The sequence below is a fragment of the Drosophila virilis genome, chromosome 2, assembly GCF_030788295.1.
Source record: "Drosophila virilis strain 15010-1051.87 chromosome 2, Dvir_AGI_RSII-ME, whole genome shotgun sequence".
Classification (NCBI taxonomy): domain Eukaryota; kingdom Metazoa; phylum Arthropoda; class Insecta; order Diptera; family Drosophilidae; genus Drosophila; species Drosophila virilis.
Window position 1 is genome coordinate 8,282,510 of NC_091544.1, and position 26,074 is coordinate 8,308,583.

Below are 26,074 nucleotides of genomic sequence, written 5' to 3' on the forward strand. Positions count from 1 at the left end.
CGACGTATCCTACCGACTGCGCCAATTAAGTTTTACACGTTAGGTTACTATAAAAAAATATATTTCAATTTATTATTTTCACTTAACGGCTACTTTTGTTGAGTACATTCAGATTTGCTTCCCGAATATGAACTAATTTATCTAACTGTTGCGGTCGCTTAGCAAACTTCGCTTTGAGAGAGTTTGAGTCAAAATTGAGTGAAGTTTGAGCTGCGTCAGCAATTATGCGTGGGATAGTACTCTGATGGGAACATTGACAGTGGCGTGATATTTAGGGTGAATTGTTTATGTCTACCAAAGGGGGACAGTTTGATCTTGACCAATGTCGATGTTATCACCAGGCTCTTTGTTTACAATATTAGAAATGTTTATAATTGTGCTTATGCTTATGTGCTAAGTTATGTTAAAGGGTGGGTGCGACTATGGATATGTCACTATATATATATTTATATGTTCGAATTTATTTAATTTGATTCGGCTTTCTGCTGCAATTGAATTGCAAATATTTGCGCTACAGTTTTATAGCATACCAAAGATAAATAAATGAATTCCGAGTGTATTCTATTAGTTTACAAATGAACAGTGACTAAAGTTTCAATTTGTGTCCATTACGTATACGACGCGTGTTCATTAAACCGCCCACGAAACTAACAAGACCATAAACCACACATTAAATGTATCTTTCAGATACACACAGTCTTTTTCCGCAAAGCCAGCAACAGCTTCGCCAATCTCTCGCTTTTACTGTCTGCCACTTGGAAAATTGTTCTGCTCAGCTCTTGGCTGGTTTGCCTTCTTTAAGCTAAAAATAATATTTACGATTTCATTTCTTTTTCATGTTTGTGCTTTGTAAGTTCTTCCTGTTCCTATCCTCATATTCTAATGGCTGGACAGCGTCGCTTATAATTAGCCGCTTCGTTGAGGCGACGGGGCGTTGTCTCTCGTTGGTCATAAGTCAATAGTTGGCGACGTTTTAATGGCCCCCGCCTTGTCTATCTGTGTGTGCTAATGAAAAATTATGAATTTATGCTACGCGTGTACGGCCTTTGCCATGCATTTGAATATAATTCACGTTTACGACGCCACTTAGCCAGAATTTACAAATTAATGTGGCAGCTTTCCGTCAGCAGCCTCCACTTACTGCCAGCATTTGTGCATTCGCCACTTTTACGAGCAGGTTTCACGTTTAATGCAACTTTTATTAGTTGTTGTGCGTTTGTACGCCTAATGGATAATGTTTTATTAATTGAATTTTGGCATAGACAATAGGGGAACGGGATTAACTAGTGCAGAATATGATCCAAATTCTTATTTGATTCTGGAAACATTTTAAAAAGTCCCAAATTAACTATAAAATCATATAACGCTCTTGTTGTTCTAGCGTAGTAGTTAAACAATTATTAAATAAATATTTATTTCGAGGGACTGTCAGTTTTACGGAACTGAAGTTCTTTCCTGAAAGCAATTTTAATGATTCGTTTGATTTATTACACCAAGAAATTTTTCTTGATAGATAATCCGATTTGTTCCCACACTCTAGTAATCGATTTAATTTAGTTACAAATAAACATATCAAAGAAATAACTCCTTTAAAAGTTAAATAATAAATGTCGCCGGGTCAAATTTCCAAGAAACTACCCTACCTTAACTAAGTCAATTGATAAGACTTGCTGTCAAGGCAAATGTAAGAAAGCAGACATTAAAAAATGAATTCAAGATTTAAGGATACACATGTATAACAAGCAATGCCCACGGCTAATGATTTATAGTATATTAAAATCTTTTGTATTTATGTATTGCACGCTTGATCCAAAATCATTTGAAATTCTAGCAATACAAAATGTTTTATATACATATATACTATATATATTATACATACGTACATTTGTGCGAATTTTTATATTTTTTAAAATAACCGGAAACATGTCCACTGAATTTCGCATATAAACAATGCAGAAAAATGCTTAAAAATGTTGTTTTAGTTGTATTTTATTGGCACAATTAGAGCAACGATTTGTGAATGGTCCGCTACAATTTGCCACGTTAAAGCGGCAAGATATCGCCTAATCCCGCCCAAGATTTATACGACAACCATATAAATTGTGTATATGTTTATATTTATTAAAGAGGCGCCGTATGCCATTCGTTAGTTTGCCATTTGTGAGCTTTAAAAGCTGACAGAGACGCGAAAATGTACACAGACGATTTCTCCCCCTCTCTTTCACTCTTTTTCTTCTCAGAAACGCACACACCTGCAGTGCGTTTCTTTTGTAGATATAGAGAATAAATGTTATTGTTAATTTGGTTTATTTTATTTGTACACTTGACCACTTGGTGCTCATAAAAAATGGGATTTTAATATTTTATGCACAGACAATATAACATTTTCACAGCGGCATTTCTTTATATATATGCGTGGGTCGTTGGAGCGTGGCCAAGTTATGCACTTCTTTTGGGTATCCAAAAATAAACCGCGACGTAAAAGTTTTTAACAACGAAAATAAACAGAAAACAAAAAGACAGCGCGTGGTCAAAATGCGCATACTCTTGCTGAAACATAGTTTACAAATTTATAATAATAAAACATTCAAGTAACTCCAAGAAAAACAAAAAAAAAGTATTGATACTGAATAATTTAATCTGCGTTAGATTGTTTCAATGTTAACTAAATTATTAAATTTCTAAACCATAAGAGATTACTTATCGATCAGATCTTGCTTCACGCAACGTTTTAATTCGACCAATTATTAATCCTAATTGTATCATTGTCAGTTGCAATGCGTTGCACTTGTGCTGACAAGACTATGTATAATACCCTACGACAGAGTATAAGAAATAGATATAACATACATATAGTTAGAGTGTATGTATCAAAAAATATTGTCTGTGAAACTTAAGAGCGACGTCATTCTAAATTGCGAGAGATGTAGATAAAAATATATATATATTTATAACCTATACAAATATCTGTGTAAAACGCTTAATTAATTTACGCTGATTATTGATGCGCTCGAAGTGATCTATTAAATCATGTAGAGCGGGTGCTGCTAATGTTGTGGGCTCACCTGTGAGGCGTCTTGCGGTTTATATATATTTTAAAATAGCCGCAATGAAAACTTGTATGTATTGAGATATATGTGCTTGGCACGTTGTGGCTATCAATTAGACGGGGCTAGACTAAATCAATTGCGGCAATTGTGGCAATCAATTAGCGTATCGATTTGTGTAAAGCGAAGACAACATTCTCAGCGGCAATTTGGTGCTCTTCAATTTCGATTTGCTGCCTTTTAGCTAATGAATTTTGGGGCGCCTGGCAAAGTTTGTTCAAGCATAATGAGCTATTATGATGCCTGAGTTGCATAAAATCAAGCTGCATCCACATGCCGCAGAATATGGAATTAAGCAATGTCCATTTCGCATTTCCAACGCTCACGTGCCACAACCTCTAAACATATTTATGTATAGATGTTGCATGCACATATATATATATATATATATGTGTGTGTGTGTGTGGCTAACCACATTAAATACATACCAACATACCAGCCCACATTTACCTGTCTTTCAACAGTTCTTAGTCTGAACTCTCATGTGTGAATGTGTGTGCCATTGTGTGTTTGTGTGCAAGAGCAATTTGTATGCAATGCTGCTGCTGGCTTCTAGCTGCTGGCAGCACGTTGAACGAATGCGCCTCAAGTGCACTGAGGTTGCGACGTGAACATGGAAGCTGCTCCCGCCAGGGACAGCTGCTTAGCGTTGTGTTAACCTTGTTAAAGAGCTGCCCCTCGCCACCTTCTGCTGCCAACGACCTGGACGACCTGGGCGAACTGGGCGACCTATGCTTGCATTTGAGTTCAACCGGAACTAATGGAAACTCACATTGATACCTTACATTTGCCCTTTGTGGCGCTTTTATAGTATTTCGATGCCATAATTAACAAATATTGAACATTATGTTGTAGTTTACAAACTGATTAAAAGGAATATAGAAATTGGTGTGGGGTGGAAGGCGAGAGAGATATTAGACGCTTCAAAGCGGTGTTCAAACTATTATTCTCGGGCGATCAATAGTGAATTGCAAAACCTCTTAAAGGCTGAGTACTTCTAAATGTATTATTTCGAGAATGTGGGTTCCTAAAGATCTTCTCCTTGATGCATTACAATGTGTAGAACTGTTCCCAAATATTGGACTGGGACACTACATGATGTAAGATACAATATTTAAGGTAGTTTCTCATGCCAACCGATTAGATGATTGAAAATAAATATTATTTGCATGCTCTATTAAACAATTTTATTGGATATCTTCTAGTCAAAACTCTCTCAGCTGAAGCATACAAACTTGTTTTTGTTTATTCGCAACCCACTGGGCGAATCATCAGCGAAAACTTACACATCGATGCATTTTTAATTTGATTGCCCATAGCTGTGGTAGAGCACGCTGTGTGCGCAGGAAATTCGCTTAAGTGTACAGCAAAATGTTAAAATTAAAAATTAATGATCTCCTTCCGCCAAACATACCTAACCGCAGAGCACTCACTTGACCCCCCCTAAATAGCCAACTGCCCGTTGAGGTGAGCTTGGCATAACAAAATGGTAAAACCAAACAAATTGTAAAATCCCAAAACCTAGAGTTGCCACTGAAGCAAAAAAAAAAATAAAAATTAAAGAAAAACTAAGCACTTTGTAACTTGACTCAACTTTGGCGCCACAGTGAAAACACGTGGAAATATTTTGGCTCAACTGCAGCAGAGCGGAATGTATTTAGCAGTACGTGAGGCTGCTTCTGGCTTCCGCTCCTTGCAAGGAATCGTAATTTGCAGTTATCATTTATTTAGGCATCCATTAACGCGCACATATTGATGACCAGCAGTAGCAGCAGTTGGAAACCGAACCAAAGCCACACTCCACCTGGTATTTGGTGGCAGTGAGGGAGGGGGGGATAGGGAATATGCTTGCAATTGCTACTCAACTGCGCCAGCTAGCAATTACATTTGAGTTAGTTGCCTTAATAGAAATTCAACGAGCGTATTTTGTTTGTCTTGTAGACATCCTGCATCTTTGTTTCCCAGGGTACATTTTGATTTTCATAGGTAAATGTTGGATCAACTTTTCTGACGCACTAGCCTGGCCTAACGAACTTGTCCCGCGGCGAATGCTCGTTCGCGCGAGTTTTGTTTGCTCAACGCAAACTCAACCTGGTGGGATGCTGGTCTTGCTGTTACTTCTACAAATCGATTATGAATTATTTGACTTGAAGAAATGACTTATGAGACTTCCTGCAGGACAAAAGCGTAAAGCGTCTAAAGCGTAACGCACAATGGCCACGTGCTGTATCCTTAGAATTTTATCATTGTTACATATGTGTAGCTGGCTGGCTAAGCGGGTGGTTCGTTGATGCCAAGATAAATGTCGCAGGAAATAAGTAAGCATGTTGCAGCTTGAAGCATACACTCGTATACGTTGTCCTTCTGTAGGGAGATAAATGAGTTCAAAACGGCTCTACAAATAAATAAGTATACCCAGCTTTTCATCTCAATATGCTTGAGTGTTTTAAGCTGCAAGTCAGCTCGCAAATGTGTGTTCATGTTTTATTAAATTTAAACCAAATGCAAGTCGAATGCCTTTTATGTCAAAGAGATTTTCAAAGACATGAATTCATCTATAGTTTAGCTAAGCTATTTACTTTCGAATTTGACACATTCAAGTTACCCCGCCTTATCTTTGTATTGTAGGGTATTGCCATATATTTTCTGCAAAAACTGGCTGTATGCTGCTTTTCTCTGGGCCCTTTGACACAAATAAATTAAAAAAGTTGCCTTTTTTTACATGGAAAATAATTTTTGCATTGTTATTGTGATTTATGTGTTATTCCTTTGATATAATTTTAATTTGAATTCAATTTTCTGCTCATAAATTATACACGATTAACACACACACACACACAAACACATCTCTTATTTGTATTCTTTTTCATGTTATTAATTTTTATGTTCTCTCTTCATTTTCATTTCAGGTAAGTTTGCACTACGACGAGAAAGAAAACGTAAGTTAAAGCGCACAACTCTAGCTACTGTCCCATAATTTATTTGGTAATTCGACTGTTGGCAACAAACTGCTGTTTATTCGAGTGCTACTTTTAAATAATTAATGCGCAAAGTAATCGATTTTCATATTAATTAAGATTTATTTCATCGAATGGCATTCGTAGAGAGAGAAGCACCAAAATGGGTAGAAAAACAAAAAGGCTGCTAATTTATTTCCCTAGTTGCGCATTTTTATAGTGCAATTATCACGCCCGTTGAGTGGGTCACTCGCAAGGTCCCAGCTCAACGCTGGGTCTGAGCTCTGATAAAAATCTTATAAATTAGTCAAAGAGCCCCAGAGTTTCCCCCCAACCGCTAAAGCAGCTATTTAGACAGTTGATTAATTGCCTAACATATTATGTTTTCGTAATGCGTGCTTAGAGCTGCCTTTTGTTTATGCCACCACGTCTCTGTGTGTGTGTGTGTGTGTGTATATCTGTGTGAGTGTACGTGTGTGCATACATGTGTGCATGTGCAGTTGCTGGGCAACCGCTAAGCCAATTAAGTTGTCGGTTTTTCGGCCGCTATTCAAAGTGTCATCAATGGGCTAACAATTGGAAATTAATAGCTAGCAAATTTGTTGTCCTCTTTGTCGTTAACGTATCCCTTTGAGTCGAAATATCTTATCCATTTGCCATTTATATGTGGTATAATTGCTTTAATTCAATTTGCTTTTGTTCCCATTCAAGTGGCACTTGTGGCATTTACTGTCAAGTAGTCGCAACTAATTTGTGCACCTTTCGTTTTTAACGCCTTCAACTTCAAAGCATTTCATGGTGACTTAAATCAGACGTGTCAGACCCTACAACTGCAAACATTGCCCTCCACATCCACCTCTCTGGGCCGCCCACCTTCAACTCGTACATAAATCTCTTTCCGACCGCTCTGAATGCATTTTCAGCTCAATCAACGCCAGGCTATTCAAGTGTGGGCAATTTACTGTTGCAGCGCATTTAGCGGGGTATGATCGTGAACTTACTGATACTTTTATTTTATAAACATATGAGTTTTTGAAACTAAAACAAATGCACCTTATAACATTTTTTGAGCTAAGCGCATTGCAGCTTTTTAGACGCTGTGTAAAATAGTATTTTAAAAGAGTTCGTTATAAAATGTATTGTTCTCAGATCTAAGGAAGGTAGAAGGAAGGCAAATAGAGCACATTTATGTAGAATGTTGGTAAATTTTCGTTTGGTTTATTTTGCGTTGAGACTTAGATATATTTAGGCAAAAGTATACCACAAATTTAAGTACATTGATGCAGTTTTTGTGAATTTAAGAGCATCCTGTTAGATAGTTCTTGTGGATGCCACCGTTTGAGTCTACTCGTTTTTGCCCCAGAAAGCGCTTACTGGAGCTTTCCACTAATGGGATACTTAGTTCTTCTTCTATCAGGAGAAGCCAGACGCTTTGCTAGTCAGTTGTGATGGCAGCGAAAGTGCTCAAAGTATCGTGTGGCATATTTCTTCCTCCAACTCTTGAGTCCCTCTTAAATGCACGAATAGCGCGTACCATAATTAGAGGATTTATATGTTTTTTTTCTTAAACGGCGCTCTGACATTGTTCGGTCGATCTTTTATTTAAATTGTGTATGCAAGCAATCATATTACTTGGCCAACCCTCGAAACTTGCTGCCCGCTGTGCCTGAGATGCTCTCTAGCTGGCTACTCAAGATGCAGTTGCCCGGTATCATCTCTTGACATCTCTATCACACCCAGGCGTCGCACCGTTCGCTTTTCCGTCACCAGTTTTTTTACTCAATTATGAAAAGAAATTATTAAGTGCTAGCTGCGCTAAATTAGTGCGCAATTGAGTGTAGCCATATAGTGGGGCATGGGTGTGCGACAGGAACAGTGTGTTTGTGTGTGTTTGTAAGGGGGGGAGGGGGGTGGTTATATGGGTATGCAGCTGACTCAGTCGCCTGCCAGCAACTCGTGCAGTTCGTGCAATGTCTTTTGCGGCTAGTCTGCCTGCCTGCTTGTGGCCTGTTGGCTCATATTTTTGCCTCCGAGTTTCTAGGCAGCTTGGCACACGTCGCCGGTGCGGGAGCTGGGTGTTAGCTGCATGATATAAATGGCGCACATTTTGTGCATTTCATTTGCGTGATTTGCCAGCCAAAATGTGTAGCATTTTCCTCAACCATATATCGTCAGAATCGTCGCATTGCTGTTGCTGCTCCTGATGAGCATGATGATAATGTCTGGGCTGTAAGTGACGACCTGCCCGGCCACTTTTGTGGCATGAGGCAGTCAGGCGGCAACAGGTTGCTGCTGATGCACTGAGTAAAGCTACTTAAGAGAGTTTGATGCTGTTTTTTTTTTTTTTTTTTTTTTAGTTTTTTATAATTTGAGTAATGGTGTGCTTTCTGGATACGTGCCAGAATCTTGTGTTGTTGTCTGCAGCATCACCCACCGGTGGGCCGAGGCACTCGTGTTATCAGCAAAGCTGCTAATGAGGCATTTACATTCTTACGTAATTCTTAAGACTCTAGCGAATTATTTCTTAATTGGCTGTGACTTTACTAACTTGCTAATTGCAAATTTTTGCTTTGATGGCAACGCATAAAACACACGGCTTATCCGATCATCGTCTGTGCAACCCGCTCGTCATATATATGTGAATTTAAGTTTTACGATTCTTCAGCAATTTGAACAAGATAAACAGACGAAAAAAGCGACTGTTGCCAGAACGACTTTTGCGAAAGACTTGAGCAAATAAACAAAACAAGCGGCAGCCAAGGCACAAACAGCGACCCACTCATAAAAAGCCAGCCAGACACTCCGCTGGCCAGGCAATGAGACACCATCAACGGCAACGGGCAGAGGCGTCAAAGTAGTCTCCCCATCCTCCTCAATACTGCCAACGCCAATGGTTCAAAGCCAGAAATCAGATCAGATCAGCAGACGGCGTCGCGGTAAGGGAGAACGTCAAACGCAAGCACTAGCTAAATATTTATGCATGAGAATGGAAATTGCTGCAGCGAATGAAATCAACATTTGATGATATTCCTTGGAACTTGAACGAATGTTGTTAATTTTTACACATACATATTTTTTGCTTCTCCTATTTTTTTTTTTTTTTATTGTTTGTTATTTTTATTCAGCTAAGATCGTGTGCTTCGTTTGTAATTTAAATGTCTCGACTCCAGACGAAATTCGACAATAGGCAAGGGTTTTGTAAGTACTGTAAGAACAATTTGTTTAGAATCGAATTCAATTTATGAACGGAAAAAATTTGATAATTGATAGCCTCTAGTTATATTAAAAAAGAAACTTTCTTTGAATATTTTGTTGACAACTGACACTATTGAAATAAGAATATCCTTAACAATTATCTGAGAAACAAATTTAGATTTCTTATTTTAGAAAATATTAATCTCCCAGCGACCAAGAGTGTTATTTATTTTGGATATTTTATAAATCCGTTTAGTGTATTTTAGATCTAGATACTCCATTCAAATAATGTGGTATGTTGCTAATTTGTTTATCGTGTCTAACTAAGTAACTAATTGATTAAGGCTTACATCTGTTTATTTTTATTGCAATCACTAAATACTTTTAAGCAGACATTAACCACTTAGCTGAGCAGTTAATTTTAAAGCGATTACGAACAAGCGTGAATGATTTGCAAAATAGTACAACGTCCAGACTCAAAGTTATTGTTGTACTGCTTTTGATTCAGCTCGAAATTTCTCGTCCGTTTATTATGCGGCGCAGCAGAGCAGATCATTAACACACTGTGTATGTGAGTGCGTGCTGCGCAGCAAAAAGCCAAAAAAAAATTCACGAAATCAGTGGCGACAACAAAAACTAAACAATTCCGCCACATGTGGCGGATGCGGCGCAAAAAGGGAAGTCCACTATTAATGCCAGCCAATAAAAACTTAAACAAAAAGTAACGCTTTCATGATTGCAGCTTAATGATTGCATTCGCCGCACAGCTACTGTGCAGTATGAAAAGTATCTTAAAGATACGCTTGATGACTATATGCGGCAATGTGGCAATCGCGTGGGCATCATTATGGTGTGTGTGTGTGTGTGTGTTTGCGCGCAGTCTAGAAATGCAATGTGCATAGAATTCGTTGTCGGCCGTTGTCCAACTGGCCCACATTACAATGAATCAATTGCTATGAAGCCGCTTGCGAGTGGATAATATTATGACGCTTTCAATTATGCTAAGAGTCAGTTACTTGTGCTCTCGCACTCTTGACTCCATATCAATTGCCATTTAGCTGAGTCAGCGATCGCAGCAATCGCTGATGCAGCTGCTGCTGCTGCAACTGTTGCAAACTTGCACATGAGCCAATTTCCGTTGCATTGCATTATAACAGTTGCCTGTTGCAGTTTCTGGCGTGGTTCAGTAATTAAACAAGTGTAGTTTCAGTTGGATCCGCTTAAAGCTTTGGGGGCAAGCGTGTGTCTGAGTTTTGCACATTGTTTCGCATTTTATGAGCGTGAAATTTAATTAATTAAAACTACACTGGCGCTTGCTGCGTACAGACAGCAGCCAGTCAGGCAGCCAGAAGGATATACGAGATTTTGCGACTCCTGACGCCATGGCTCACCTATGTGTCTGTGCGTGTGTGTGTGTGTGTGTTGTGAGCCAGCCAACACGCGTTATCCAACACTCTATTGCTTGCATTTCCCTGTCACTAACATGTTTGCCAACCTGTCGAAGGGCGCTAGCTTTTCATTTAGCGCTGCATTGTCCGAGTTCACTGTCCAGGTTAATAGTAGCCGATTGCGTGCTAATGTGTGTAACCAAGTGGGCTTGTGTGTGTGTGTGTGTGTGTGTATGTGTGTGTATGACCGTTTGTGCTTAATTATGAAGTTTTGCCGCCATCGGCCATGGCATTGAGCGCAGTAAATCGGATTTAAAAGTTTTTGATTGTTTTCGTGGATTTTATTTTGGTACGCGCTAAGCGAGCTAATCATGAAAAAGTTAAAATGATATCCAAAGTTTTATGTATTTAATTTTACATATACGAAAGTGTAACTTGCTTAAAAATATAATCTGTTCGTCTAAAAACAACAAAATATACTTTTCTCAGTAGTTGCTTACAATTAACAAACCTTTAGAGTTGAGACTTTAACAGTTTTTGGGAAAACCGGGAGTAGGAATCTCGAATATGAAATATAGTTATTGTGTATGAATATACTTATTACAAACTTCGTAAATCTAGCTCTTCTAGTCTCTACCGAATGACGGACATGGCTAGAACGATTCAGATTTTTGATCTGGTAAGGAATAGTTTTCATTTCATCAGAAACTTCAACAAAGTCTTCAAATGCTTAAGGATTAAAGAGAGATGAAATAGAAAAGTAAATAAATAAATGGCATTTCTGGTGTGATATGCGTCCAATCTGCGTGTCTTCTTCTATGATAGCACCTGAATGTCTGCTTGGAAAGAATATGGCTTCATATTTCATAATGAAATTTGTGCAATTTCGCGAAAGCGCTTTTCTGGCTGCACCAGCTGCTAATGAACTACACTAGATGGCGAGTTAAAAAGCCAGGCAGTTGTACGTGTTTCTCTGTGCAGCTGTCTGCTACAACTGACGCCCTTAACTGTGCTTTAAAAGACAACCGCCATATTAAACACTAAGCCAGCCAGCTAATTGGTCAGCTTGTGCAGCCAGTTACACGTGCGTTGATCTGTGTATATATGTGTGTGTGTGTGTGTGTGTGAAGCCTGTCAAGCGGCATCTATATATCCATTTATATATCCATGCATGGGCTAAGCCGTTGGCTTTTCGGGCTATATACACGTCACAAGTGCAACAGCTAAAGCGTAGACCATTCAACACGTCAGCCAGCGGCTTAACTTGTTGCACACAACCAGCCAGCCGTTCAGTTGGCCAGCTGGCCAGACAGACAGACAGACGGACTGACAAGTTAGCCAGTGCTCGCCAGCCTTGAGCCTTGGGGATAGGGGGTGGCCAGGCTTTGCTAAGCTGACAGGCGAAGCTGGGCATTTGACTTATGAGCTGGGAACATGGCATAAAAAAGTAACGCTCATAAATTATGTAAAACTTCAAAATTTTGTCGCCGCTACAACTGAGCTGCCCGCACGTTGGACACGTTTTCTGTCAATTTAATTCGTAATTAGTCACGGCCACTTAAAGGTTCACCCCGGCAGTCCGATGGGAAGCCGAGCGCTTTTCTTTAATTGAAATTGGCAGCTGCTAACTCTGGTCCAACAATTTGCACGTGATTTCATTGCTAATTATTGGCTGTGGTTGCTTCTCTGTCTCTTTCTCTCTCTCTTTCTGTCTCTCTGAAGCCAAGCATCTGATAATTAAACTATGACAAAAGTGTCACTTGTAACCAGTTCCCATTGTTGGCTATGTGTTTAATGTGGCTTTCAAATTCACTTACCTCACATAGCTCTTGGCCCATACAGCAGCTACTATTAATAGCTTAACGCTAATCAGACATCAAACATGGAGAATTCTTCGATAAACTGATGACTGGCCAAACAATTGCCCTCGAGCAGGCTTGAGGCAGCAACAATTATGTTCATGACTGAGCCAACTTGCCGCAGCTGCCAGCTGCAAAGCTAAGGAGCCATGGTTAGTTGTGATTAATTGCTGAAAGCTCCCAACTGCAAGGCCGACAGCTTTAGCAAGTGTTTGGTTTCCTTGAGCAAAGCGTTTTCTAAGCGCTGAAAATTACCCGTCGAAAAAAAAAAATTGCTAGCAAAAAAAAATATACTAGAAAAAGAAACCTTACTGCGTATAAAAGATTGCGAACACTTTATAAATGATGGCCAGCTTGTAAAAATTGCTGCTTCTATTTATTTATTTATTTTTTCTTCGTTTTTGGGCATACCATAAAAGCGGCAACAAGTGTGTCCGAAGTTTCGTTTCCTCTCGGCGGACAGAGTATTAAAAGTTTGCGGCCGCTTCACATGTTTTACGATTTTGCTCGTTGTGGGTCTTGGGGCCATTTTATAAGAAAACGTGAAAAGTCAACACGGTGTAAAACGAAACACAGATACTCTTCAGTTGAAGTTTATAAATGGCTACAGCTATTTTTAGCATGGCTTTTATTGTAAGCTTTTCTATAGCAATTGGTTATCTTGGAAGCGTATATACCTTCTTAAATGTATGTCCAGCTCGAGCAGGATTATACAGTATCTATGCTTGGAATATATTTTACACCTGCCAAAAATTTGAGTATCATACAGTTGTGCAACAGAACTCAAGAACTAGAGTTACTGACAATATTTGTTATATAACACACACACATAAAACCCGGCATCTAATGTCAGTTGTCTGGTCATATAACAAGGCATTGAGTAGTAGTTGCTTTTATTATATAATTTCATTCAATGTTGTTACGTTGTGGTTGCGCCTTGTGCTGCTGTTTTTTTTATTGTTGTTTTTTGCTGCTACAGCTGCTGCTGCTAGTGGTAGTTGTAGCAAGTTGTAACTATGCCGGCCGGCAGCCGGTTAAGTTGTTTGACAAGATTTTCCACTTGCTTTAACTGTCTGCCATTTGCTTTGATGAGCTCATCGGCAGGGCAACGGCATGGTCGCGATCAGCTGTTTAAGAGACAACAGGCACAAGGCAAACTCTATACAAGATCATCTTTATGCAATTCTGTACTGACTTTCAACTTGAACCCATCTGCTGGAAACTTTTCGTGCGTTTCGTGAACGTGCCTACAGTTCGGTTTCGAGAACGCGCTGTGGCACTTTTTGAGTCATTAATTTGACGATGCTAAATGAGAATTTATGTGTCTGCTGCAGCGGCGTTGGCCAAACAATTTCTCATGCATAAACATTTTTCAACGTTGACAGACAGACGAGTCTGCCGAACCGAGCTGACAACGACTCTTTCTGTAATTCAAATGTCATTAACACTCGTTTGCAAAACACGGCCTGACCAAAAGTTATGGAAAAAATGACTAAAAAGTAGTTAAAATTAAAGCCAGTATTTCTATAACTTCGACTGTACAACACATTATTCCATGTTTGGGCTGCTCAGCACTTCTTTCAAAATTTGACAAATTTATTATTATGCGATTGTTGTGCTTGTCGCCGGAGCTCCATAAAAGGACTGTTGTCATGGATCTTAAAACAAAAATGTAGCTTGTAAATACAAATACAACACGGGCAGATACAAATAGTATAGATACTGCAGATGCCGACAAATAAAAATGCGGATAAAATAGATAGTGCAGACACAGATGCTAACAAATTCAGTGATTTTTAAAATAAAGATACAATTACATTTACTTCGGATACAGTAACATGCAACTACAGATTGAAATTTAAGTTACGAATGGAAATACAAATAATTGTGTATTCTTAGACACAGTCACAGATGCAGATACAAGAACAGATAGAAAAAAAGTACATACAAATATACAAAAAAAAAAAATAGATACAGATAGAAATAAAATTACTTCACATCTAGGATACATGTATAAATGATATAAATGCTACGAATACAGATACAGATACAAATATAGTTAAATTTTGTATATATATGAACATGTGTATTTACTATCGATTGCACAACCGGCTGAAACAAGCTTAGGCTGCCTTAAATGGCGGCAGTTATTAAATTTTAAGAATTGTTCATTTATGGAAAACCTGAACTCATGTTTTTAACCCCAATTCCAAGACATTAATACATATACATATATATATATATATATATGCATTTATATACACAGACGTCACTTGATCTTTTTCGCATTGCATTTCACACCATAATGAAGCTCATTTATTATTGCTTGGCGTTACGTTTCACTGCCTGCCATGCCTTCAAATAAAGTCCAAATGAAGAACGACAACGATAATTATGATGATGATGATGATGATGCTGATATATAAAGCCTGATCAGAATAAGAATGAGAAGAGTCTGACGATATTCAACGTCTTTAGTTTAACTTCACGCTCTTTTGTGCCGTTGGTGCCTTTGTCTCTGTCTCTGTCTTTGTTTTTGATTCCGATTCCGATCCAGATTTTGCGATTCTCATTTGACAGCTCAATTGCGCAGTCGCAACTTGGAGGCAACTCCAGCGCTCAATTCAGTTCAAGGCCAGCCGTGACTTTTACTGCTGCGCTGCTGCTTCCACAGAATCTTCATCGTTGCGAATCCGCGGGCGACTCTTTTGTATGCGCCAGACGTGGTTTTGTGGCAACAGCAAACTAATTTCATAGAAATGTTCTTTTCTGTAAACTAATTTCCCAATACATGTGCGCGGTAAAACGAGAAAACAGCAAAGCAAACAACAGGCAAATGTGCTCGCAACGTGTGTCCATTTGCTTAGCGTTTTAAATTGGCTGCCTTCGGCGCACGGCTTGTTTTGTTTATATACCCGTACCTCCAGACAACAATAGAGTATTTGACACTTATATTGAAATACGTGATCCATATGGTTAATGGAATAACTACCTGTTAGATATATTAGCAAGTTATTAATCTTTCAGTTAATATACGATTACGTCGGTCCGATCGGTGTTTCATTGTCTCCTGCTCATTTTTGATCTTTCAAAGATAAGAAGCGCTTTATGCTTGCGAAATTTCTCAAAAGTAGGTTGCACAATCCGCTCCTAAAAGGAGCAAAAGTATAATACTTTGCTGCAAGATTTTGATATTGCCAAATTATATTAGGTACATTTCGGATTGAATGATCTTCCCGGGTATATTTGAGTCGTTGATCCATTGAGTCATTTTCTGTTGGTTTTTGTGTTCGCCTACCGGCGCCGTGCATAAGTAAAACATTTGTTTTGGCTGTAAGAAATTGCTCAGAAGTACAACAGCGGCAACAGTCGAAGAAAAAAAGTAAAAAATATACCATCCACTAGCAGAACTCACATATGCGCAAATCTCGTGAGAGGCAGAGGCATTTCAAATATCATCAGGTGTTTTCATTTAATTTGCGAGAAATGTTTTCTGGAAAAAGGGAAAAAGATAAAAACTCCTGCATGGTCGACGGCGAGCACTCGTGCTGGCAGACACTCGCAATGGGATTTGGCTTGTTGCAAGAAGTAAAAGTAAACATTGCGGAGATTTCTAAATTCCAAGAGAGGGCTTTTGCTTTTCATTTTTTTTTTGTATCTGGAACTGCACAAATAGAGCTACAGTATGGTTTAATTCAGCCATTTGTTAGCTAGCTTTCTAGTTAATTAACGCAGTACACGAGTTGTCAGCTCGCAGCTGTTTCAGTCATCAATTGGTTGGTTGGTAAGCTAGTTGAATGCCCGTGTTTATTGCCATTCATTGGCCAAGTGCAGTGCCAGAATTATGTATGCTGTTGCTGCTGTAGCTGTGGCTGAAGTTGGTCCTGTAGGTATAAGCCAGTCTGCGAACTGTGCAACCTGATTGCATTGTCACCTAAACCATTGTGCGTTGACATTTTTAATTAGACACAAACACAAGCTGCCAGTAAAGAGATGGAGGGGTGGGGCGGTGAGTTGGTATACTCCGAGCTGGTAAATGATAAATGATAGCTGCTCCGCTGTTTGGGGTAGCTGCAATATGCAACACGCATACGTCATGTTGCCTGCTGCACTCTACTCCATCAAGTCTGGAAGCCAGAGCACTGCCTGTCAGGCGGTATTCCTGGCCAGGCTTAGGCAAAGCCAGGCATGCAGCATTACATGACTCGAATTGGGTTCGCAATTGGGCGTGTGTGGGTGGCGCCAAAAGAGGCATAGGCGACGAAGGCATCAAAATGCAAAGCAAACAAAGGCCCAGGCGGAGACGTGTCTTTGTGTTCTTCTTTCTGCTTGTTGTAGTTTTTCACACTAATGCAATTTGATGCGGCACAAAACCGCACAAATGCATGCACCCATATCCTCGCACACATGCAGCACTTTAGTCGCTGAGCCAACAAAAGCCTTGGCTGCCTTGGCGCTTGCGTTGGCGGTTTGTAAATCCTTAACAGAATGGGATTTTCAACACATTTGCTGGTGCGCGCGCGTTTGTTGCATAGTTTTAGGCGTTGCCTGCGCCACGCTAAGCCGGGCATTTGCCAAGGCGGCAACGGCGTCGCCCAACTACATATCGGTCGGCATCACAAATGCATGGCGCACAAAAGCATGCTATTATTTTGCTCGCTCTTCGCCTGCCTCTTATCATTATTATCTGGGTGCTTCCGTTCGATAGCCAGCATCAGCATCAGCACCGGCACAAACACCAACACCAATACCAATACCAATACCAGCATCAACACAACATCCAACACCCTGCACTGAATTTATGCAAATGCTGCATTTTGCTTTTCAATTTTGTTCGCCTTACAATTCCTTTTCACTGTACCGACCCGGCAACAAGTTGCGCTCGGTAACTTCTTGCCGTGTTTTCCCAGCGCATTAAGCTAGAGCGCACGGTTGTGGGGATTTGTGAGAAATATGGGTGCCATTCTTTGCATAAAGTGCCGCTTCTCACTCTCTCACACTTTTTTACTCTTCATCCGCTTATTTACTTTCACTTCTTTCTTTCACTTAACTCTTCATGCCAAATCTGCACAATTCAGTTTACAATTCTAGAGTTACATTTGTCCGTTGTTGCCGTTGCTGGTGCTGCTGCAACTGTTGCTGTTGCTTCTGCTTCTGCTGCTGCTGCTGCTGCTAAGTGTCACAAATCTCAACGATTTTAGCTTTTTAATGCGCCTTGCCCTGGGGCTTCGATTGATGCTCTACGTCGAAGCCCTTGAGTTCCTTTTGCCAGTGCCGAGCATGAGCTGGATTTATGGTATTGACTATGTAAATCTGTGGCTTTTAGCTTAAATACATATATGTGCATTTTGCAGGTAACTTTTATTGCACTTATTTCGCTCATATTTAAATAAAAAGTACGTTAGGTAACAGATTTTGTAGACTTTACTTCTTAAGGACCACATATTTTTTTAGTTAATTCCTCAAGTTATAAAACTTATATATATTTTAATTTTTTTTTTATTCTTTTACCTTAAAATTCTTTTGTTAAATTTTAATATGCTGTAAGGATCGGGGTTTCAAAGTAACAAGAGCTCTGGCTTAAGGTAGCTTAATTTATATATTTACAGTTATTAGGTGGTCTAATATTATTTAGTTTGTATTAGACTAAAATAAAATAAAACCAGTAACTCGACTGGGTGTAACCTTCTTGTTGTTTATCTCTTAACCAAACTCTGTGCGGAAATGCGTTCTTGAATAACTTTCATGTTTATTGTCCAATCTTTTTAAAAAGTGCTAGCTATAAATATGCCTTCCAAACCTGTATAAATACCAGCTTTTATAGTTCCAAACTTATTTAATAAGTATTAATAAATTCAATATTTGTGATATTTTCAAAGACTTGGAAGAAAAATTAAAGTTTTCATTAGCATCATTCACAATTGAGTTGAGTTAAGCGCTCTTTAGTAACTGAGTAAGCTGTAGCTGCAGCCCACGCCCTGTGGCCAGGCAATCCACCTGTTCATTAACCTGTGCGGCATTGTGTACAATATCAGTGCCAGTGGCGAAGCGTTGAGACCGCCTTCACCCCGCAAACTCACGGCTCACCCCACACCCAATTGCCAATTTACGTGTGCAAAAATGTTCGCTTCATTTGGTGCGCGGCTGCCACAGCTGTTGTTAATGTTGTTGGGGGCTATTGCTGTTGTTGTAGTTAATGTTGGCATTGCCCTAAAGCTGTGCGGTGCGCATAGTCAGCCGAGCGGAAAATGCAACGGCAAATGCCATGAACTTGTTGCAATGACAACACCGTGACAGGCCGCTACTTAGCTTTGGGCTATATGCTGCATGCTGTATGCTGCATGTCGCATGTTGCATGCTGAATGCAGCATGATGCATGCAAGTTAACAGCACATTAATCATGGTATGGATCGCATTTGGGATGCGATGGGCCCGACAGAGGCCCCAAAGCAAATTGCAGCACAAGCTGAGTCCGTTGCTCAGTGTTGCACGCGTTTCGCTCATATTGACTGGCATTTATTACGCTGCTTAAATGCCAAACGTAGCAGCCACAAAAGCTGGACAAATTAACGCGTGGGTGGCCCGCCCGGCCTGGCTCTGGCTCTGGCTCTGGATCGGTCCGGGTCATGCATCAATGTCATTGCCGTTGCTCGCTGTTCAACAGTTGAACTGCAAATGTACTTGCAGCAATCGTACTTCTCCATGTATTCATATGGTTGCCACATGTGTGCCAGTTGTTGTTGTTGCACGGTCTCATTGCTGCTGCTGTGTCGCGTGTCACCATAAAAGTACACACACATTGTTGGAAAGTCAAGCAACGTCAATTTCCGTTTGTTGTCGTCATTAAAATGCAAGCGGTCATGCCTGGCCGCACTTTGCCACTCACAATTCACGATAGGATGATGATGTTCATGATGATAATGATGATGACGATGAAACTGCTGCCACTTTTAGTCGCTTAAGTTGCAGAATTCTATTAATTAGTTGTGCCGCGCAGCGCGTGTAAGCGACACTTTTGTAGCACTTAAAGCAATTTGCGCTCACAGTTTGAAATGTCTGCGTAAACAAACTGACAGCCAGCTGACAGACAGTCAGTCAGCCAGCCAAGAACTGCGTTGAGCGACTAAGTGATGAGGAGATGTCGCCGTGTAATCGATACTCTTTGATGAGGGCCTCTTTGTTGCGCTGTCAAAATAGAGCAGAGACCACCTTGGCGGTAATGTGATTAGAAATTTTGTTTTTCAAAATCCAATCCATAATTACTCACAAATAGCTTAGAAGAACAGGTGAAGCATTGAAATGAAAACTGAAACCAAAATCAAGGCCGGAAATTGAAATGTTGTAATTGCTGGAATGCAATGCGACTGCTGCTTCTCGTTCGTATCTTCTCCTTTGTGGCACGCGGCAAAGTCGCCGTTCGGATGGTCGTCGTTGTTGTTGCCAGTGGTAAAGCAAAGTTTTGACAGCATTTGCCACTTTGTCATGCAATTTTAATTTCAACATTCGCGTTGCGTTGCGTTGCGTTGCGTCGCGTTGCATTTTTACTTTGTAGTTGGTCTCAAAAGCGCTGCTCGTATTCTGACAAAGTCGAAAAGTTTTTATTGGTGGAAAAGAGAGAAAGATGGAGGGTTGCTGCAGTTATGATTTACTTGCCGCACGCTGCCCCGAAAACGAAACGCAGCGCAACGAAATGAAGCCATCAAAAGCGTTGACGTCGTTACGCAAAAGCGGAAATGACAATGATGATGACGCTGACGCTGACGACGATGATGATAATGTTGATGATGATGCCAAATAAAACGTTGGGCAAAAGTGCAGGCAATGGATGTGCACGCAATGGGAATGCGGCTGTGATTTGTGCTGCCTCGATGCTGCCGGGCAGGACCTTGCCGCTGACGCTGCTCCTGTTGTTGCTGCTGCTATTAAAACGCGTGAAATTGAAAAGGCGAAAAATTGCAATGCCAACAAAATTGGCAAACTGTTGGACAAGTCGTATTCATTGTGGCAGTCACAAGGGAAAGAGAAAGTGTGTGATGGCTAAAGCCTGAGCCAGAGACAGGGGCAGCAGCGACTGGAAACAGTTGATGTGGGGCAGCGTGCTAAAAGCTGTCAGCTATTTGATGGCCGTGTTTGCCGCGCGCAGTTTCCTGGCCAGCTGCTTGGCCCGAACAACGCAAATGCCATGTGGAGCAATAGCTATCGTAAAAGTCGCCTTATATATGTATATATAAGTATTTAAGAGTTTCTGCCTTTAATCCAGAGTTTAGCTGAAAAAATATTAATGTCTATACTAAATGTACCTTATATTGTTATTTAATTGGGGATTTACAATTAATAGAAAAGAACAAGTGATTTTTTGAGTTACTTTCCAATTATTGATAGCCGTTTGAATCAGGACTGCATACCAAAACTAACCGGTTCATGGTGAAAACCAGCTATTGGTTCAGGTCCTAAATTTCCCTAAAGAAAATATAGTTTGGATCGTGTTTGGTTACGGTTAAGTTAAGGGTTCGGTTCATGTCAAAATTGAATGTGAATATTGAGTGCGAATTGGTTCGGGTCTAAAACCTTTTGAGACCTTTGATTTGATCGAAAGGTTTGATATTTGATAAATTAAACGTACAGAAATCATTGCTCGCGTCAATCCGGTAGATTCTTTCGATAGGGTTAAATGCTGATCCATAAGATTTCGTATCATCTTCAATTTATTTTAGATTACGAGAATCGATTATAAAAACCTCAGGAAATATTAAAGGTCAGTAGTCACAGACGGATAGCCTGTGTTTCGGAGTACATTACTGTTACCAGGCTTACATTGATTTTCGTATCGCAAGATCTTTTCTCTTTTTTGAAAAGAAAGTTCAGTCAAAAATGAATATAAGTTATTATAAATTCTAGGCCTTGAAAAAAATAGAAAACGTTTCGCGCGAATTCCGATGCAACGTAGAGCTTTCCAGCTCCCGCCCAATTGATCTAATCTACTTAATTTTACACTCCATTTACTCAACCAATTAACTAACATGTCTTTCTCTTGTTTATCATTTCTATTCACAGGTAGCGACCATGATGTCCTGCGCCCTACCTATGCCATTACCGATACCGATACCTTCAATACATAAAACTGAATTCACACCGGTTCACATTGGAGTCAAGGTGAGTTCTACTAAGCTCTTTAAATAATCCTAATGATGCTACGAGCGCAAAGCGCAAATCGGGACACTCGTTGCCCCATTATGAAATAGTAAATTAAGCGTATAAATGCGAATATCATGCAAATCGCGACCTCCGTGGCCAAAAAGTCAACAAGTGGGGCAAAATGTTATATGTAAATGTTGCCGCTAAACTGGCACACAAGCCCAAGCGCCAACGCCAAACACCACCCGTACCACAAGCACCACAGACAGGATATGACAGCATGTCGAGTGGGGTTGCTTCATTGTTGACATTATTGCAAGCACACTCACACACACTCAGGCATATATATATATATTTATATATACATCTATATGTATATGTATATAAATATTCACCCAGATAGACAACGGGCACTGAATATAATGTGCGCTACTAAATCAAATTGTTGCTTGCCAAGATGGTGACGGGTGACGTTCCTCATCCGCATTCACACACACACACACACAAACACACACATCCTCATTTGACTACAACTTTAATGCGCAGTGATCACATTTTAATGATACCAAAATGCAGTGCCCGCATATTCTCGTTGTTGTTGTCGCTAAGGAATAATGATGTCAAACCTGTGCTAAAGGCAGACTGGGGCTAGGGGTTAACATTGTTGTGGACGCGTCATGTTTGATAAATGCTGCAGCATATTTCTTGATTTTGTTTGTCCTTTCGTTTAAATGCCACACATAAATCTATTTTTGAATGAAAGCCACTGCGTGGCGAAACGTGGCGTATGCGCTATATATATAAATGTACATGCATACAATATTTTTGGCAGTTTTTCCTCTTTTTTATTGTCGTTGCTCTGTCTGTTTTGCTTTTATCTGAAGGAAACGGCGCTTATTGTTTGCATAATGGACGCTCGTTAGCGCTGTGTGCTTGTGTGTGTGTGTGCGTGTATGTATATATATATATATATATATATATATATATATATATATATATGTGCGGTTGTAAGCACTCGTGCCGATCCTTAAAAGCAACATTTTTGTAATCTCGCAGACAACGCTGAAACCAATATATATATGCGTTTTTAATTTGTTGTACTTAAAAACTTATTTTTCATCTCGCCTAGAAGGCTCGTCAGCCGCTGCTACTTAAAGCTTTGTCCGTTTTGGCCAGTGTAGCGCTTAATAAATGAATTTCTAGTATTCTCCCATTTCGTTTGACCAGAAATGCATGAACAGCGCTTCATTCTTATCCTTGGGGCACGGCAGCTGTGTCGTTGATGCCACAAAGGCAGTACGACATTTTGCTTTCATGGTAAATGAAATTTTTGCCGAAAACCAAACGAAAGCATGCCAACAAAATCACAACGGCGTCCGACAGTTCAGATGAAAGATAAATGCTGCTCGTGTGTGTGTGTGTGTGTGTATTGTTTTCAGGTCCAGCGCTTGTTTGTGTTCTGTGCAATTTTGTAGTTTTCCTCATAAAGGACAAATTATGCTTAAATGCATTCACTCAATTTATACGTTTTAATTATTTCCTAGGATTCATTGAATGCAACATGTGTTGCCAGTAGTAACAAGCAAACAACAAATATAATTTTAAATGCTGTTCCGAGTGCCAAATTACTGTAATAGCCAATAATGTACATCCTTGAATGTGGACAGAAATAAATCTTGTTTTAATAACACCTGTGCCCGAAAAAGTAGACAATCCGTTTTTAAAGATTGTCGAAAGTATAAAATGACAAAAAAAAAAACGTATTTAGCTACATAAATCGTATTTGTATATATCGAAGGCCTGGGTTCGAGAATCTGAATTAATATTGGCGACAATTGAACGAGTATAGGGTATAAAAATATTTAAGAATTCCTAATGCGTATATAATTCAATTAAAGCATAATTATTACAGTGCACTTTGATGGTTGTAAATGGGTAATATAATGTGCGTGAATAGTCAAGCATTTGCATTCGCAAACATCCATCAGTATGCGATTTCAAATAAGTTCAAATACCCATAATTCTATGCGAGTTTTCTTTTATGCCTGCTCGCATACAATGAAACCGCTTAAACCGAGACGAATGGCTAATTATCAGGCAAAATTAACTGGTTGATGGGCCTGCTCGGATCTGCCACGACTAATTAAGGCAAATCACAGCACACAGCGTAGTCCTGGCCGGTTACGGCGCCTGTCTGACGCTTGGTGATAACAGGCCAGTTGCCAGTTCATAAAAAAAAAACGTAGGCAAAAATTATTTAATAAAACGTCAGACAACAACAACAGCCAGAGCTGCTTAAGCGGGGTCAAATTTAACGAGCAACCAGCTGCGGCTGTTAAACCCAATTTCCCGCCCCGAGGAACCGACGCGAACTTACACTTGACCGCGCGGCATAAATCATCAAGAAGGGAATTGGACTTGGCGGTTAGGGTAGTTGGGTGTTTGGGTGGTGCAAGCGATTTTGCCAGTGGCATCTACTTGCCTCATAAAAAAAAATGATGGTAAAGGTGTGTTGGCTAAATTATATTTAATAACAAAAATAAGACAATGCGAAGAACGCATTTTTTATGAACATTTCAGTGCTCGGGGGAAGTTGGGGTAGTTATAGAAAAAGCGTTTCTCAAGCTACTTTTTTGTTTTAAATCGGATGCTTTGGAAAGGGCTTTTTATGAAATTCACTGTGAGGAATCGTTAAATTCAATTTATTTCTTAGTGTAAAGTCTCATTGGAGAGAAGCGTTTTCGGTAAACGACGTGCTAAGAAGACCAAGTACTTTAAACGTAGAAGAGGTAACGGGCTCAAAGCCCTAGCTGAATATATACCATATATGTATATATAATAGCGTGTAAACCACGTCCTCTCCCCTGATACTCATAAAATAAATTCTCTTAAAAATCTTTGAAAAGGCGCTTGACTTTCATACAATAGTTATTCGCCAATTTACTCTGTTGCGGGTAAAATTTTCAAGTTTAAAACAAACTGTAGAAAACTTTAAACTTCGCCCAAAATTACGTTGAATCGCATTTTTCAAACACGTCTCATATGATACATACTATAGATAGATCAAATAGTTCCTTGGAAATGAATTTGAGTGCGAGACGTCACCCACCAAATATTTAATACTCATTTTCACCAAGCAGAAATGCACTTTTCGAAAATTGTGAAACATCCCTCAAATGAATTTTAAAAAAGATCACGAACACTTGTGGGTGGAATTTCACAAAACCCCGTCATAACGTGCATCTTCATCACATGATGTAAATACAGTGAAAATTTCAGCTTAATAGCTCTTGCGGATTGGATTGGGCTGCGCGTTCATTACCAGTCAATCAATCAGTCAGGACAAACATTTTTATGTATAGACATTCCATATATCTTAACCAAGTTTAAGTATTAAGTGAATTTTTATTATTTATTTTTATGCTCCGAAAATTATGCTTTGTATTTTTCTGTGCTCGCATCGATAGCGACATCGATCAATAGCTTAACGTGGCAACTTCAGCGCAAATGCAAATGTGATAAGTCTTAACGGAAATGAAACCGATCAGCTTTTTGCATCTCTAAGTTGGCTTTCATTAGATATTGCAATACAATTTGGTATCATGATACACCTACTTTGACTTCTGAAATTTTAAATCCGACAAGCCGTCAGTGAGCTTTTGTTGTTTGAGAACTTCCGCTTGATTGTCTTTTTTTTTACTTCTGCTGCCACTCGGGCAGCAGGTGATTGTACCTGTATTACATGCCCCGTCAGCATTGCAACGACTGTCCAGGGCATAAACCTTAACTTCAACTGTAGAGCGCTTTGACCGGCCAATGCTTCCGGGTTACGCAGCGCAGCGAAGTGCCGTTGGCAGCCTCAGCTGCTCCTTTGCCTTATCCTTTGTCTTCTTGGTTCATTCGCGTACATTTATTTTTCTTATGCTTGTTATTAATAATTTAAGTTGCGCTCTACTTTGGTATTAAGACGATGAGGCAAGAATGACGACGACGATGCCGATGAGGACTACGCCGTAGCATTGTTTGCCCTGCCAGTGTTTGTCTCTCTCTGAACGTCTGTCCATCTGTCCATCTGTCTGTCTGGCACTGCGCTGCGTTGTTTATACTTACAAAGGATTGCGTTTCAGTTACATTTGGGGGTGTTGCGTTAAGCGCTCATTTCCAGTTACCTTCAGCTGCTGCTGCTGTTATTGTTGCTGCTGCTTCCACTCCTGCTGCTTCAACCTGGCTGTACTTTGTTTTATTTTTTATTTCCACTCAAATTGTTTTATTTGCAGCAGAGCATCTCGCACAGAGACCCAGACGCCTGGCTTTATTACGGCGATTTTTCTTGAACGCATTTTTCGTGTGTTGTCGTTTTTCTTAGCTGTCTCGTACCTTTTGTAATTTTTATGATTTTATTTCTCCTCACCTCATGCGTTGCCCCCCATCAA

General features: G+C 39.8%; 1 protein-coding gene across 12 annotated transcripts in view; it reads left to right on the top strand.

The window, feature by feature from the left end:
• The window catches only part of heph (polypyrimidine tract-binding protein 1 heph), a 172,477-nt gene that overhangs the window by 20,830 nt on the left and 125,573 nt on the right, over window positions 1–26,074 (top strand). For 9 of the 12 annotated variants that reach the window (XM_070207443.1, XM_070207445.1, XM_070207444.1 and 6 more), the window contains 2 exons: window positions 6,017–6,046; window positions 21,561–21,659. In XM_070207443.1, coding sequence (XP_070063544.1) covers window positions 6,017–6,046; window positions 21,561–21,659 — 129 coding nt within the window. Of the gene's footprint in view, window positions 1–6,016; window positions 6,047–21,560; window positions 21,660–26,074 lie in introns of those variants that run through there. The other 3 variants (XM_070207450.1, XM_070207446.1, XM_070207447.1) reach the window with 1 other exon arrangement.